This window comes from Equus caballus, chromosome 7, assembly GCF_041296265.1.
Source record: "Equus caballus isolate H_3958 breed thoroughbred chromosome 7, TB-T2T, whole genome shotgun sequence".
Lineage (NCBI taxonomy): Eukaryota > Metazoa > Chordata > Mammalia > Perissodactyla > Equidae > Equus > Equus caballus.
In genome coordinates this window covers 22,167,547-22,185,180 of record NC_091690.1, presented here as the reverse complement: position 1 = coordinate 22,185,180, position 17,634 = coordinate 22,167,547, and the positions used below count along the sequence as shown (strand labels likewise).

The window sequence follows — 17,634 nt, the reverse complement described above, 5'->3', positions numbered from 1 at the left end:
TATTTCTGAACCAGCACTGCTCTCCATCGTCATTTACAGAACTCTGGATGCACACAGAGTGGGGAATCTGGGGGCGATTCACTTTTCTTGGAGTTTTGCTGACTTGCCTAAGAAAGTCCCTAGAGCTCCTCCATCCCCCAGCGGAAGTCCAGATGATAGACTTCACTGTGTTGGGGCAGCCTGTGAGGGGAGAAGGAAGAGGGCCTGGGAGATTCCCTGGTCTCAGGTCACGCTATTGACCCTGAGGTTGGGCAACCGCAAGAATCCCAGGTGCCGTGTGATCGGCCCGCACACACAGCCCCACTGGCTTCTGCTCCGCTGGGTGGGTTTCCTGAAACGCAGTGGGACCCGGGGAACTCGCCTTGGCATAAGAAGAATTTGGACTCTCCAACGCTGATCTCCCCTTGGCTGGGAACAATATCCACCTGCAGAGAAACTGGAAAAGACAATGTCCAGTGTAAAGACACGTTCGAAGTTTTGAGAATGAAACCCACAGCTTTCATTCAAAAGCGGAGGGAAGGGAGGAGGTTGTTTGGATTTTGAGAACTTGTCACCACCAAAGTACCCACGGTTGTGCAAGCCAAAGCCAGAGTGGACAAGGTGCAGACTATTCCTTGTGGAACTGCCACCCCCCTATCAGATAATGCGAGGGCCCCTGGAAGATCTGGGGTGACCTCTGCCCTAAATGTTTCTGACCCGTTGAGAAGGTCCTGCCCGAAGCAGTCACACTTCTGGGATTCACGGAGATAGCAGCCCAACCAGTTACATTTGGATATCAACCTGAAGTGTGCCCATGGCTATGTTAAGAGGGAAGCCTGCCACTCCAGAACCCTGCACAGGGGTCTCCTGGCAATTCCCTCAAGCCACCATGCTTAATAAGGACGGAGAAGGACTCAATATGAAGATGCAAACTGATTTTGAAGAAGGGGATGCCAAATGCTCAATGCTCACCTCATCTCCTGACTTAGGACCAACACACCTCTTTCTATAATGGGAGACAGCATCAAACATCCTCATCCCAATTAGTCAGACTCTTCTGAAATGCTGTAGTCCATGCCCTGAGGAACTCCCTGTGTCCCTTGGCTACTTGCACTGCATTTTTATTTGAATATCCACATGCTCTGTAATTCCATTCCACCGATAAGACAAAACACATTGCACCAGATTCACAGATTCCTGTATTCATTCAGTTCCTCATTTATCTGCTTGGAGTAGATAACTGTTTCTCATAAAAATACAGTTTTAGGGTAGAAAAAACAGCTTTTATTCATTTGGATTCAACTTCCTTCTGCCTCTGCTCTTCTAAGGTGAAGTAAATCTGAAAGCTAAAGGCTAACGGATGTTTGGTTCAATGCATGTAGCTTCTCAAAGCCGATAGGAAGGAGGGGCCTGCACAAAACAGGCTAGGTATAGAGCCTCAGAGCCCTTGCCCAGAACAGCCATTTTCTTTTCACAGTGGAACGAGGGAATGCTGGTTGCCATGGCGACTGACTTGCAGGCAGAGCTGCTGCAGGTCTCAGTCTGTGCTCATTTGATGAAGGGACCACAGTTGTGCTCAGTGGAACAGAGGGATCAAAGGGCCTGCTTGGGGCTGGGAAGGGGGAGCATGGGGCAACCCAGTTATTGGGGGTGCAGCCTTCCTAACCACCCTACCAACAGACAAAGCAGATCATGGAAAAATCCAGCAGAGGCTGCAGAGAGAAACGGATGGCTGGGTGGAGACAGGAATGGAAAAGGGAAACAGTGAGAATTCGGGTGAGGAATCAGGCATGGGGGAGAGGCTGGGAGATGATGCTGACCACTCCACTGTGAAAATAAGAGGTGGGAACCCAGAGACTTCCAAATGCTGGTTTGGAAGAAATATTATAGTAGTCGAGGGGCAGCTAGGTTCTCCCTAATTCAATTTGCTGTTGAGTACACATTTGGGGCCCAGGACTGAATTCTTCCTGAGAGCAATGAAAGGTCTTCCCCTACCTTTTCTGAATTTCGCCTGTAGCACCAGAACCACAATGGAATATAACGCCGTGGGGGGCGGGGTGGGGGGGGCACGGCGCGGGGCATGCATCCACTGTGTGAGTTGTGAATAGCCGAGGCTGAGTCTCCCCTCCCTCTCTCTCCTCCAGCTAAGTTAGGTGCCACTCAATTCTAAACTGAGGGAGTGGAAGGGGTCTCAACCACCACCATGTCCCTCCTCCTCATTTTTCTTATGAGAAAAGAGAGGTAAAGTGACTTCCCCAAGGTCACTTCTAGCTAGCGCCAACATGGCCCCAAGAGCCCAAGCCACCTAGCTCCCAGGTAAGTGTTCTTTTCATTTTTCATTGCTGCCTCTGCGAGTAGAGGCTAAAATGTTTGTATTCAGTCTAACAGACAATCTGGCCTACCTGAGGAACAACCGTCAGATTCATCATCCCCTAACAGGACAGAGCAAGCCCGGAGCTGATAAGGGCCCATAGGATTTTGGGGAGCACGAGGCCTTACAGAGAGGGCTACAGGCCAGTGCCATCCATCCTAAGGCCAACCAGGATCTTTTCTATCCCTTTCTGTGGCGCACATTCTGCGAACAACGGGCCTGTGAAGCCTGGAAGCTGTGTCTGTGCCATCCGTCACCTAAGTAATGGTCCTTTCTGGAGTTTACTGGGGCATTTTTAGAGAATGAGAGGCATATTTCTGCCTGAAAAGTTCACTGGCCCATATGCTGAGCATTAGCAGCCGGCTTCAACATATGGATCCTGTTACTCTCACAGAGCCCTGACTGCTTTGAGAAAAACAGTCTTATCCCAAGCGAAAAAACAGCCTTCATTTTTCCAGCTCTTTTCAAACAGAACACGACTCTCAGGGGACAAGAGAAGATGGCGGGGCTGAAGCGTTTTCATACCCAAATGTGGCCAGTATCCTTCTCTGGGCAATGGAGAGACACAAGCAACAAGACTTTCAAAGGAGTTCCCAGCTTCGCCAGACCCCACGCGCACATTCATCATCATGGAAGTTTTTTAAAGAAGAGCTATCTATCCATGTAGAAGCCTGACCTTTTGCACATATGGAAAACACAGCGAACAAGGGACAAAGCTGGGCCAGAGGAAGCCCAGGCTCTCTGCAAGTCAGCGCGCGGAGGTTTTCCACCGTAGTACAATGGCTGGTTATTCTTCCCCCAACGCTAAACCTTGAATTATTAGGTTTAATAGTGGTAAGTGGAAATCCTGCTCCAAACTCAAAACTCCTTCCCAACACTTCTTGGGCTCTTTCCTTTCTCGTTCTGTTAGTCCTTTCATTGTTTCCAATAAAAATTCCTACCTCACCTGTCACCTTTCTCCAGTTGCAAATTTCCTAACCAGGCGTGACCCATACCTTTAAAGAAACTTATGAAAACAGTTCCCCCAGAAAAAGTACCTCATCTCCTGCTTTGAATAAACACTCTGCATAAACACTGCTTGTCATCCTAGCCTCAGACGCATCGAGAGATGCATCTTACAAGCACAGGGGTTTGGACCCTGTGGGACCCAGAGGCATGGCTGAGAGCAACTCCATTCCCATAAGTACTGGTTCCCCAAGGCCTCTGGCAGCTTGTTCACACTTTCTGGTTTACAAAAGACACTCCTTATTTAATCTGATGCTCACAATAGTTCTGAGATATAAAAAGGTCAATAATGTCTCCATTCTACAAAAGAGGAAATTAAAACTCAAAGAAATGAAACAAGTTGCCCAGGGTCACTCAGCTAATGACGAAAAGTCACCTAATTCTAAGGCTTCAGCTCTTCCCCCTACACTCCACAACTACCACTAGCCTTCTGCTGGCCTCCCAATAATTATTACCTATTAGTTACCACTGGCTCTCTTCCCAAGTTATGGGCTAGAAAGAGCAGAGCATACAAACATCTTATAATCAACTTGCTGCCATGATTTCTACCTTGGTTAACTATAAAGGGCCTCTTTGCTCACAGATAATCATAGCTTATAACTCCCATTTTACAGAGGGAGAAGTAGAGGCTCAGAGCCATAAGTAACAGTCACGGTGGAATCAAGATTCAAACCCAGGGGAAATGGAGTCCAAAGCCCCAGCTATTTTCTCCCACACTATTCCATCCCTTGGGAACAGACAGAAAAAAAGGTTCTCTTGAGCATGGAAGCCTCTCCCTCTCTTCATCTCATTTAAAAAGTAAAATAACCCAGTGGGAGATTTATATGTTTTAACATGAGTTTTCTGTTTAAATGTCTTTTTAAAAAATTGATGTTATGTTCTGAAAGATATGCCTACTTGTTTAGCAAACAGCTTCAGGTATAGACAGAAGTTTTCTAACTCCCAACTTCCCGGCATAACAAGCTGTAAAGTCTTAGCTGCTAAAGAAAAGTGAATCAAAATTTCTGGTCCTAAAAGACGCCAAGGCACTTATCAGAAGAGGTGGAAATCTTACCACGGCAAAGCAATGGAGAAAAAGTATTCTGATTTCAAAAATTAGATTATAGATTTCACTGGAATCAGCAACTTCTGCAGCAGTTTAATTTTACTGGCGTTCTTCTCAGATTCTAATGTGCTTGAGGAGGTAGGAGCTGAAAGCAGAAAGTGAACCCAGCTCTCTCCATGGCTGATTGAAAATACTTTCTTGTTAAGAGGTCATACAGACACTGGCTGATGAGGAAGACAGACTGCAGGTGGGCAGCAGGCCCTGGGAGATGCCTGGTCACCAATCTAAGAGAAGGGTGGGCACAGTGGATTAAGCTCATCAGTGACTATGCATCCCATGAGGGAATTTCCTAGAAGCCATTTAATAATGGCTAAGGATGTTTGAAAAAGGCATCAAAGTGTAGCTAGACATTTATTTTGTTAGCCATTGTTCTAGAGATGAGCCTTAAATATCACTATACTTAACCACTTTAATGGAGAGTTGTTTTTTTTTTTAATAAAGTACACCTGCATGCTAAAGTCTCTTTCCTTTGACATACCTGTGGGAAATCCCAATGTCTGACCTAGGGTCATCCGCACTGAGGCACCCCCACTTGCCCGTGACAGTTTGTTCTCACTATTAGCAAAGGACTCGAAGGGAAATAAAGGCCAATCAAACTCAGTGAAAGTAAAACCCAAACTAATGTGGCAGTACTACAGAATGGTTAGGGCCAAGGACTCTGGGCCAGATTGTTGAGTTTGAATGTCAGCTTGCCATGTACTAGCTATTTAATCTTAGCCAAGTTATTTACTCTCTGGGTGCCTGTTTTCTTATCTGGAAAATGGGGAAAAACAGAACCCTCCACATAGGGCTGGTGGAAAAATGAAATGAATTAATATACGTAAAGCACTTAATGTCTGGCACACGACAAACATTTTATCCTTGTTGTGTATTATTGTTCTTAATAAACCTATATTAACAACCCTTCCTGAAGAAATGATTTCAGTTACTATTTTCGTGGGAAGCAATGTTTCCCTTTATGGTTTAAGATAAAGCAACTTTCCCAAATGATCCAACTGGCAGTCAGGTGGCCTGATTCCGCTCTGCAGTCATTTATGACATTTTACTTGCCAGGCAGAACTTTATTGGTGTAAACGATGACTTAATCCAATCAAAGCCAAAGAACAATAACGCGGGCGCTCTAGACAAGTCACTCCCCTTGGCCTCAGTTTTCTTATCTGTAAAATGGGGATGATAACAGAACTGAATTTGTGTGGTTGGATTGTCATGAGAATTCAACAGTCAGGAGTGAGTCATAGTTAAGAGTCAAAGGGGCCTGGGTCAGGGTTCCAGCTGTGACACTTGGTGCCTCTGAGTTCCCAGGAGAATCTCAGAGCCTGTTTTCCACATTTGTGAATGACCATAACCACCCTATCGATCTCACAGGGATGCTGAGATGATTTAGGAAGGTAATGTATGTAACGCACCAAACACGAGGACAGGCTGTGTTGGCTGTTTTTTAAATGACAGTACATAGATGATAAGACTTTGAACTTATACAGACACACACATACACACTCTCTCACACACACCCCAAACAAAATCCCCAATAATGCTTGTGATGAGAATGAGATAGCAGGAACCTCTCGTAGACTACTAGATTCAACCTGTCTGAAATCTATCAAGGGGGACGTGTGTGTGCATTTATGTCTATGTGTATGTATGGGAACATCCACTGAGAGCCTGGATAAACATGCATGTATGTGTATGAAAAGAATAATGCAAATTGTCAGATTGCTATGGTTGCAGGAAGCAGCTGGACAGAGGTCTATCTATCTCATTTTGGGGGAGAAAAATGAATAAACAATTTGGGATGACAAAGGAGTCTCGTTCACGCCTGACAGATGAGGCCTATAGTTCTGGCTTGAGCTACTGTTGACAGCAGCTGAGTAGAAGAAGAAAATGAGGTAGACTGTTTTACTTTCAAATATTAACTCACAAGTTAAACGTCATTTTAAAGGAACTATAAAATACTTGTTCTTACAGATTTCAGCTTCAGGTTCTGTATAATGGCATCATAATGGTAGACATATTCTAATTGCCCCTGGAAGCATCCTCATTGCTTGAAGCTGGCTCACAGCAGCAAGTGAAATCACCTAGAAGTCATATTTAGGGCTGCCAATCTTTTGATCAGCCTGGTTAGGCCCCATCTGTATAAATGCTGAGAATTCTATCTAATTCCCATCTAAACCTAAATATCCAGAAGTAATCTAGCCAGGGTTTCCAAGCCAACCGAGCTAAGTGTACAATCAGACCCTTGGGAAACACTCTGTGTGAAGTCCCCACTGGACCCTGGGCCCCTGGCTTCCCCTGATGTGTCAGCCAGCCTAGAGAGCAAAGAAAGGCCTCAGGAAAGCTGTGGTCCTCCCTGGTTGAGAACACGAGCACACAGCAGATGTGTGAACGCACAATTCAAGACTGGAGGAGGAAGGAAAGATGACTCTCGGTGGTGGTGGTGGTAGGTTCATTTTTTATAGAGAAAACAGAACTTCCTGTATGAAGACAAACTATACAGACAAGCCAGAGATAGTACACAGACATTTCAAAACCAAATTCACTTGAAAGAGATGCTGGGGTCATATACCAAGCTGGCTTCCAAAGTCTTTCATTTTAATAAAGCCACCAAAACTGAGCAATATTTCATTACACAAGTGATGTACCGAGTAGTCCTGGTGAAAATTCTCTTTACTCTCCTCAAATCCCATGACTCTTCCAAACAGAGCGATGGGGGAGGTATGGACAAGGCGAGTATGGCTTCAGAATCTTCAGCTTTCTATGCCATAAGATACCATAATATGATAGTAAGGAAGAAAAAGTATTAAGTACCACTGCACAACTGAGGCCTAGATGATTAATCTGATATCCCATTACCCGAGTCTATCCTATGGAATTCTGGTAGCCAAACAACAGAAACCAACTTGCCAGAAGCAGGAGGCTCTATTTCTTAGCAACATAAACTATATGAGCTGCTGAGAATGAGGAATAATTGGGTACTGGCTCTGGTTCCATGGCGCTGGCTTCAAATCAGAACACAGAGCCAAGGCAGATCACAGCTTCAGTTCCCTTGGCCTCGAAAGTTCCCTGGGTCAAATTAGCATTTCATTAGGTCTAATCAGATGGTTTAGTTTTATAGAAAAAGACTCAGTGGTTTCACACCATGGTTGTTGTCTCCACAAACCACCTAGAACTTGACTAATGTCACATCACACAGGGTCCTGCGCTTCTGGTTATAGGGCAAGAAGATCTACATGTTGGTTTAATCTGCTCAGAAGTAATAGATTCACGCTGTTCTCCAGGCCCTCACTGCCATTGCCAATCCGCCTCCCCAGAAAGTACACAGTTCCTACCAGGAGTACTCTGGAGCATCTTTAACGGGTAGTCAGAAGAAATGACTCAAAGGAATACTAAGCAGGGGCATGACCCTAACAAGTGCCACAGCACCCCCACAGATCAGATGCAGGAAGAAGCCAGCCTGACGCTGACGAAAAGGAGTTTGTTTATTTGTTTGTTTGCTTGTTTTAATAGAGGATCATACAAGGAAGGAGATGCATTGAAGAATTTACTATATTTTTTTCCAAAGCAGCAATAAATCAGAAGTATCTCCATAAAGCCACAAAAGTCTCAGATTCCAGGCCAGAAGTGAAATCCGTTTCGAGCGGGGATCAGCCCAGTCTCTTACAGTCCACAAGTGAAGGCGAAGGCAGGAACGTTCCACAGCCCCTCACACTGCGGAGCACACAGGTGAGGGCACGAGCATGTGCCGAGAGGTGGCAGATGTGGTCTAGTTATACCACGACTTCTCAGTCTTCCACTACACTGGATTCACGGCCAGGATTGCAGAGCCATTTAGTAACAAAGAAGGTTAGAGGCAGAAAGGACCCGACACATCGTCTCCAACCCCTTCATTTTACAGACAGGAAACTCCAGGAGCACAAGCCCAGGGTCCCTGCAGCAAAGCTCGGGAGCCATGGGACTGGCCCCACGTGCTGACTCTTGACATGAGGCCTCTTCTTGTTTCTGTGTCTCATTTTATTTGATAGTCCTCAGTAGCTATTTGGCCAACTGTCTTCTCTTATCTGGTTTGCCCTAGTCTCACCTCTGTCCCCAAAAAGCAAGAGTCATCAGATAGAGAGAACTGCTCTCTTAAGTGCAGGTAAGAAAATTGGACAAATGGCAGGTGCTCTACTAGTCCGCACAAAGCCAATAAAAATGTCTGGTACTTCCAACACCAGGGGCACTTTCTAACAGCTCAGGTTCCCTGCTTCCTTCTCAGACTGCCCTTCCTGTTTCCGTTTTCCGGGCAGACCCTGACGGCAGGCCAACAGCACGGAAGAAGCTGAATTACCGAAACGCAGAGCGAGGACGGAAATAGATGTTTGGATCTCAGCTAATAAAGTTCTCCAAATAAACAATGAAAAATCTATCAATCTGCCCCGATAACCAGGCCTTCTTAATCAATTGCTGCATATTAAGTGACTGCTTCCAGGACGCCCCTGACAATGTTTTCTTAGGTCTGCTCTCCTGAAGCCTTGCCTTGACAAAATGACTCATCGAACTTCTTTCTTCCAGCTGTAAAAAGGTACTGATACAAGGCAAATCGCTCCCCTCCCTCTCACAGCTTTTGCCAACACGGCGAGAAGTTGGAATTCTATCTTTCAATGTTTGTCCAGCTGTTGTTTGCAGATGTTGCATTCTTTACACCCAGAAAATAGAAATTTAGAGAATGCCAGCATGCAACTTCATCTTGAGAATTTTAGATTGTGCCCATGTCTTTCAAAAGTGTCCTTATGTGCTCATAGCTTTAAGCACATCTGGGTTATTGAGGATACAAAGGCTTATAATCTCTCAAACAACCAGTGCAAAGAATTGTTAAATTTGGTTTCTCTCAAGTGAAAAATTCACACTCTCAAACAAAGACACACACACATATATATATACGGTGATTATTACGTGCCAGTCACCACACAAAGCACTTTATTGAATTCATGTAATCCTGCTAACAATCCTATGAGATAGGTACTGTTACTGCCCTATTTGACAAATGAGGAAACCTAGGAACTGAGAGGTTAAGTAAGTGACCCAGGATCACAAAGCTGGTTAAGTGGTAGAGCCAAGATTTGAGCCCAGGCTCCATAGTCTTTGATCTTAGGTATGTATTACTTAAAGTTTGTCTCAATCAAAGTCAATTTTCATGGAAAAGGGGTTGATTTTGTGCTGGATGAGCTGGGAGACGAGCATATAAGTAGAGAAAAACACTATCTACTCAGAGGTATACTGACTCAGACCCTGGGATATACTGATTCTGAACAGGGGCTGGAAACTGAGGTTCCCTGAATTCTGAGTCCACCAGGCCACACTCCTCTCCCTGCTGTAGCCCTGCCTTCATCTCGGGACTGCATCCCCTGTACCCCATCTCCTCACCACCAACCGGTCTGGCCTCCATGCCCACCTGCAGCCCTTCTCTGCTGCCACTAACGCTCAGCACTGGTGGCAGCCACCAACAGGGATCAGGCCAGAGGCTGCAAGTCTGATCTTCCAATCAATAGATTACTAGTTATCCCCTAACTTGGATTCTGGATAAGCCATATGATCCCTTATTAAAATGTTAATCTTAGGGGCCGGCCCCGTGGCTGAGTGGTTAAGTTCGTACGCTCAGCTGCAGCGGCCCAGGGTTTCGCCGGTTCAGATCCTGGGTGTGGACATGGCACTGCTCGTCAGGCCAAGTTGAGGCGGCGTCCCACATGCCACAACTAGAAGGACCTGCAACTAAGATATACAACTATGTACTGGGGGCATTTGGGGAGAAAAAGCAGAAAAAAACCAAAAACAGAACGTTAATCTTAAAATTATTCTTTGGTAACACATAAGTTGTCACTGGTTCTTCACTGCTCTGCAGGGTAGACATCTGAAATGGATTTTTCACGTGTCTACTCAGCTGGTGCTTTCTCAGAGCAGTCATTCTCCCTAAGAGGTCGTCTGCAGAGTGTCCATGGAAAGAGAGTCCTATCAGAGGTCACACTCTTCTCTGCTGGGTGGAGACTCCATTCCCTCCCTCTCAGCCACTGTCAGCCCTAATCAGATGGAGCCTGACCTGCTGGATAATACATGGAACCACATTACACGAAATTTTGAAGGGGACAGAATAGAAGAATACCCAGCCATTTAAATAATAATAGTTTTACAAATAGTATACCCATTATTCTGGGAAATAAAAAATGGTATTGCTTTCTTCAGTTAGGGAACAAATAAGAAAGCTGTTGCTGGCCCCACGAATTAGGGTCAGGGCTGCAATACCATGTCCATCACTCAGTGCCATGTCCATCACTATGGCTTATCAGGAACTTAGACCTAAGAGCAGCCACAGCCCAGGTGGGTGGTGGAGAGGGGAGAGGAGAAGAGGCAGTGGCAGATGGTGGCCGTGTGGTGGTCCAGGCACACCTGAAGCACATCCTTGCTCCTAGTCTGCAGTATTACTCCCGCCAACCTTATGATCCATCCATCCATAGAATTACCCGTAACATCACTTTCTGATTCTCAGTTAAAAGTCCTTTGGCTGCACTTATGGCCTCCTCTGTCTTCACACAGTGTGATTTCAGGGACCCAGAGGAGCCCCACACGCCTGCTCCAAGCCCCAGGCTGGTTATCTGTATTCTATCTTCATTCTCAGTACTCTGACCTTAGGATTTGTATGCCGGATCACAGGAAGGGCCTCAGGCTGCACCCTAGGTGACAATCAGTCTTTTTGACTTAGAATTAATCAAAGATTTGGGTAGAGTTTGTTAAAGGGGCTGGGAAAATGGTCCACTGGGGAGGAGTAGGGAGGCTGGGAGAAGACAACCAAACATACAATGTTGTTCCCCTCGTCTTGGTAGCTGGGACCTCGCCACGGGCTAAGTGTGCTCCCTTCTCTCCCAGAATAATGCCACAACCCTGAAGGATGGATAGTCAGTCAGAAAAACTAAATGTGGAATGAGATCCTTATGGCAGCCTTTATAGTTTTTTGTTTGGGTAGGGTTTCTGTAGTAGGGTTTTTATTTAAGCAACCACAACTTTCTTTCATTCTTCTCTCAGACGCCTTCCCTCCCCAATCCAAACCCAACTGTCCTTGACAAACTCACTTTGCTTTATCCAATAGGCAGGAGAGCCTTTGAATCCCAGTCTGTGAAATCAAAGACAGAAACATTAAAGAAAGTCCCCCCATGGCACCGTGTCGTAATGGGCTTTGATGTTTCAAGGACTAAAATGAGTGGGATCCCAAAGAGCCACTGCAAAGGTCAGTGGCAGACGCGAGGCTCACCCACGATAAACAAACACACGCCAAACCCCTCTGAGGGGGGCAGAATCTTCTTTTAGGAAGGATTTCACAGAGGCAATGCTTCTTTCCCCTCAAGGTGACCAACTCTAGTCAGGAGCCTCTTTAAAACCAAGTAACTAAACTTTCTTAGTCCTGGGTCCTCATCTCAATAAGAAGGAAAAGCTGCCATGAGACAAATCTTCTCTTTAGGGGAGGTTTGTGGAAAACCGCTGGTCAGCTTCAGGAGACAAACCCCTTTCCTGGCAACGGGAGCTCACAGTGCACACTGGGATCCGGCCTGGCAGTTCCTGCACTGAGTCTGCATAAGGGATTGGGTGGGTCACAGGGGAGGAAAAACACACACACACGCACGCACGCACACACACACGTTTCTTCCTCACCCTGTCTCCCTGGACAGTGAATTCTCCTCTGGGAACTACCTTTTGAACTTTCAAAATGGTGTCAAGTCACAGTGACCAGGCAAAACTGGATTCTTTAAAAAGAACTCAGGTCACTGGTCACTGAATTTTCCTTCTTTCAAAATAGAATCAGCCTCAACAGTAGCTAAACTTGGGAGTGCGGTAACTGGTTTCTATTCCAAACTGGACTGGTAGCTACCAACCTAAGACCAGTGGCGATCTGAACATATTTAAATGCATGGAGCTCACACATGACAGTGTTCTCTTGTGTTGCGGTTCACTTTCAGTTTTCTTACACCCCCATCAAAAACTCCCCAAACAGACTGCAAGACAAACGGAGCCAACAACCAGTGCAGCAATCACTCCTGCCTTAGAAGCAGTCGTGCATCTGTCTGCTCTCAGGGTGACTGTGTTATCCTGGGGGTAACTCAGTAGGTCTCTTCGAAGCATGGATCATGACAGAAGGGGCCACTTGTTTCACATGGGCTGGGGTCTCCCAGACAGGCCTGTCTTTGTCTAATGGTGTCCCTGCATTTATCCTCCTTCAGCCACCTCTCTCTCCACCCCACCCCACCCCACCCCACCCCACCCCACCCCAATTCTCAGGGTCGGCCTTCTGAATATTCCATACGACAGAAGTCCTACACACTCAATAACAACAGCAACAAACTTTGGCCAAAAAAGAGAAAGCACTGATACATATGAATAGATGCCCCCCGTTCACACATCATACCTTATTTTGTAACAAGGCAAGCTGCTTTTATTTCTATAAACAAGTCATAGCTGTAAGCATCACTGTCTGACCTTTAAAGACGCCAGTATCTTACAGAAAGCTATTAAACACTGACAGTCTACTAATGGGCCAGAATTGCCCAGTAAATGGCTAGAGTGAGAAAAGAGCACACAGCCCCAGCAGCAGCTCTTCAACTCCTGGGGGCAACGAATTTGCCTCGGCATTTCATCTCGCTCTCTGGAGGGATAATAAGCCATGACTCTCTCTTCCTCTTTTTCATTATGGGATCTACACGTAGGTTTACATTTCAAGAAGCATTTGAGTTCATTCAGGCAAGATGACACATTTTGAATAGCCCACGCAGATATCACCAAAACTCAGTCTAAGATCCCCAATCTACAGAATCTCAGCCTCAAAAGTCACTGGACTGTGAGTTCAGCGCCTGCTTCCTAGGGAAGGAGAGGATATGGTGAAACCCAAGCTGTTCCCCAAAACATCTAGGTAGGTAATAAAGCTGAAAACAACAAACAAACAAACAAAAACAACTATCACCCTCTCACCCTCTATGTTCTGTCCTTTTTCCCTGAACCCTTGGGGTAAGGCTATTAAATGATCCAAATGGGCTCAAATCCCAGGTTGGCCTTATCTTGGACCAAGACCCTTTTGTAATGTCACAAGAAGAGAATGACTCAGAGACCAAAGCCTGAAGTCAAGAGGGCTGGGTCTAGTTTCCCCACAGAGCAAAATCTGCTGGAGTCAAAACAGAGTTGGACTCATTCTTGCCTCTTAGCCAAAGGCCTTGCTGTCCTGCCCAGAGCTGAGGCCTCCTCTCACAGCAGGGACCTCCCTTAGACACCAGTTGCAAGAGGCAAATCTGCAAAGGTGGGACTGGGTCAAGAAAGAGAGCTGACAACCGCAGTGTAGAAGGAAAGCCTCATTAGGGTAAAGAAAAGAGACGCAACTAACCGGATGACATACTGGTGCCGCGTGCCTGATGGCATCTAAAGAAGCTGGGTAAGGAGCCACCGTATATGCTACTGCTATGGTTTCTCACAGCCTTCTAGAAACTACCAACTGTGACATCAGCTTAACCCCCATTCTACGTGTGAACAGCCTCTGCCCTCCGATTGTGTGCTCTAGACTCAGAGGCTATCACTGGGACCCTCCATGAGACCTTGGCTGTCTGCACAGACGGTTGGCACAGCCTAGACCGAACAGAGTACAGGGTGATTCCTTATAATCTTCAAATAGGGACACTTCTGGATTCTTTCTTCCATGGAAAATCAACCTGGACTACTGGAGAGCTGATCTGGGGCAAGGCTATTAAATGACCAAAATGGGCTCAAATCTCGGGTTGGCCCTTGTCTTAGACCATGATCCTTTTGTAATGTCACAAGAGAGAATGACCCAGAGACCAAAACCTGAAGTCAAGAGGGCTAGGTCTAGTTTGCTGGTCTTAACTATCAAAATCTGACCCCATGATCCTCTAAGGTCATGGGAAGGCATTAACAGGAAGGGACTTGGAGGTAAAGAGATAGAAAGGTCACTTCCTCCTCTGCGCCTCCATAGCAATTAGCTTGCACTTCCATCACAGCGCCACTGGGTTAAAATGTAGTGCATCAGAATCCGTTTAAATGACTCAACTCTGTAAGGACTGAGCCTCTGCAGTCTCAATGCTCAACACATTGCTTGGCCCACAGTATGCCCTAAAAGATATGTGCTGAACTAACCTGAAGATTCTTCTTGGGCTATTCTTTTCTGAGGTTCAGGCCAGGCTAAAGGTTCCCAAATGCATGAGATGCAGGGGTTCAGGCCATGGAATAGTATCAGCCTACCTGCTTAAGAATTACCTGGAGAGCTTAGGAAGAATCAACTTTCTTGCTGTATCCCTGAAGATTCTGATTTGCCACCTCTGCAATGGGGCCCTGTGAGTCTAAGTTTAAAACTCTCCTCAGACAATTCAGATATGCAGCCAAGTTAGGGGTCACTGGCCTACTTGGGGTAACTGATGAACTACAAACAATATCAAACTCATTTCAACTCTTCAAGCTCCTGCTTGAAGTGTTTGATTTCTGCAATCATTCTTATGTTGCCCTGCTACTTTGCCATTTATCACCTTAAGCAATGTGACAGTTCTACAGAAACTCCTATTTCATTCATTCATTTTCAAGTTTGTCACGCTAGCACTTTAGGAAGTATAACCCTACAGTCAAAACCCGTATACATGTAAACATATTGTTTTTCTAAAAGCAGATATGTCCTGCAACCAAAATGGATAGAATACTAAAGGACAGGAAGTTAAGACCACTGCCCTTAACACACAGTTTGACATCCTTGGTCCATCTAGCTCAGGATGACAACTTGTGTGCTACAAATGGAAGGTCTCAATAAGTGTCAGCTGATCAGTTCAGCAACCTTTCTCTTGCTTTACTAAGCAGGTAAGCCTGAAATGTTCCCTGTATGAGCCACATTTAAAGCTCCTATAGATGAATGTGCTGATCACTAAGTGGATGTGGTGTGAGAAATCTATCCCGGATGCTCAGTGTAGACCCTCATTACCCATAAGAGAAAAGAAAGGTATGAGGCATCCGACACTATCTGCCTAAAATGAGTCTTCGAGGTTCTGAACTAAAAAGTCTTTAGAAATTTTGAATTAGCTATAAGTCATAAAACAAGATGAATCACTGTATAGCATCTTCAAAATGGCGGTTAAAAAGGATACCCAGAACTAAATGGCAATCTTTTAGTCTGGGAAGCTTTCTGGCCCATGGCATAAGGAACTACCTCCCTCTTACCTTTATTCTGTTATAGTGATGAATTTCAAACCTCTCCAGGAACATTAACCAGGCCTCTCAATCCCCTGCTGAACCTGATGAAAGAAAACTTGCAATTGTTTCAGACAATTCCTTGATGAATTCATCTTGCTTTCAAAGCTGCACAGTCCCAAGGACAAATGCCCCTCTCATATGCAAAAGATTATTATTTATTCTTAATATCTCTATGCTTGCTCATTCCTTTTCCCCCTCCCTATAGCATACGCCTCACTTTAAAAGAAAAAGCCATTTGATGATTCATTAGCTCTTCTCTGAATGGAGGAACACATAACCACCACACAAATGCAGATGCCTTTTCCACAGAAGTTATAGATCTTTCTGACCACTCAATGCAGATCTCTGTGTCTTACAGACTCCCTACAAATGGCCTACACATAGGAAATAGAGAAGAAAGTGTATAATTACATTTTCCTATAAACTCATTTGTTTCCTCTATTTTAAACTATCAAGAGAAATTCAAATGACCCAGAAGAGACCGTCACCACAGCTTGCTCTCCTGATGACACTGATCCACAGGACCAAAAAGGACACCCTGTGTACCACATGGGGACCTTACTTGCTTTTCAAGTGGCACATGAGCACAGGAGAGCCCCCAATACTCAACTTCTGGCTGGTTAAATAATTTGTAGCTGAAAGTTTCTTGGTCTTAAGATTAGAAGTTAATAACACTATTTAAGAGATGACTCAAGTAATAGACTGGAGGAAAAAAAGGGAAGAAGAGGATCATTCGAAGCTGCTAGACTATGAGCTACCTAGAGTGAGGTCAGGTCTTTGCTGTAATTTCAAAGCATCTCCTACTTGGTTTTATACCTAGCAGGTTCCAATAAATGCTCTCCACTGCCTGCGAGCAATCTCCTTTCATTTAGGTTTTATCTCCCGAGGTGAATATTGTTTCTTAAACTACTTGGTTAAAAGAATGTATTTTAAAATTGTTTTGAATGGAAACGCCTGGGTCAGTCCCTAAGAGTGAGGCCTTGAGGTCCAGTGGGAAGAGAATGACTGCGCCCACATGGCAGGAGATCTGGATTCTGGTTCTCATCGCCTTATGTGTGCTGTGGCACTGGTGCCCCAGCTGTAAAATTAGGATAAAAAAAGAGGCAGAGGGTAGCAAAGTGGGGAGAAGCTGATGAAAAGGAACCAGAGAAACCAGGGTTTCCATTCTGGCCATGCCCCTAAGACACCCACAGAAGTTGAGGCATGTCATTTCATCTTGCCAGGTCTCAGTTTATTCACTTAGAAAGGAAGAGGTGGCACCAACTGATTTTTAAGGTCCTTTCCACCTCCATAGTCATACGACTGGGCCCAAGTTGGCAATTCATCCAGGGGTTTCCCAATGTTCACATCTCCCCGCCAAGGCTGGGTTGTCCCAGTGCTGCCAGGTGTGGTGGGGGTGCTCTGACCCACAGGCACAAGTCTGTTTAGTTCCCGGGCCAATCAATCCTCGCCGACCCCGGCAGCTCAGCGGATGCCCCAGCCCCACCTGGGGAGAGCGTCTAAAGCCAGTGTTGCCACAGTAAGCCTGGGATCCTGCAGTGCCTAGGAGGTGCTGGCCTCTTGCCAGCCCCCTCCTGAAGTGGGGCCCTTGTCCCTTACTCTGCTCCTAGCTGAAGTTCTGGTCCAAACCAGACAGACCACCCAGAACACAATACTGCCTCCCACGGAGCCAGAAATATGCTCCTACTCCAAGCTCCTCCCGCTGCTGTTCCCACCCCAGTCACCCCCAGATCCTCCTCTTTAGGGAAACAGAGATGGCAACACTATCTGTTCCGTAGAGCAAGCGAAACGACCCACGAAGTGCCTTGCGTGTAGTAGACACTCTACAAACGTAATCATTACTATTAATAACCCCAACACAAGGCAGAATAAAGCAAGTGCCAGATTGCTGTTAATGACACCATAGGAGAGCCCAGAAAGG

At 45.7% G+C, this 17,634-nt stretch overlaps 1 protein-coding gene across 21 annotated transcripts in view; it reads right to left on the bottom strand.

The window, feature by feature from the left end:
- Positions 1-17,634, bottom strand: part of NCAM1 (neural cell adhesion molecule 1) — a 310,590-nt gene that overhangs the window by 67,344 nt on the left and 225,612 nt on the right. For all 21 annotated transcript variants that reach the window (XM_070272772.1, XM_005611569.4, XM_070272777.1 and 18 more), the window contains exon 2: positions 362-436. In XM_070272772.1, the coding sequence (XP_070128873.1) occupies positions 362-436 (75 nt within the window). The remainder of the gene's footprint in view (positions 1-361; positions 437-17,634) is intronic.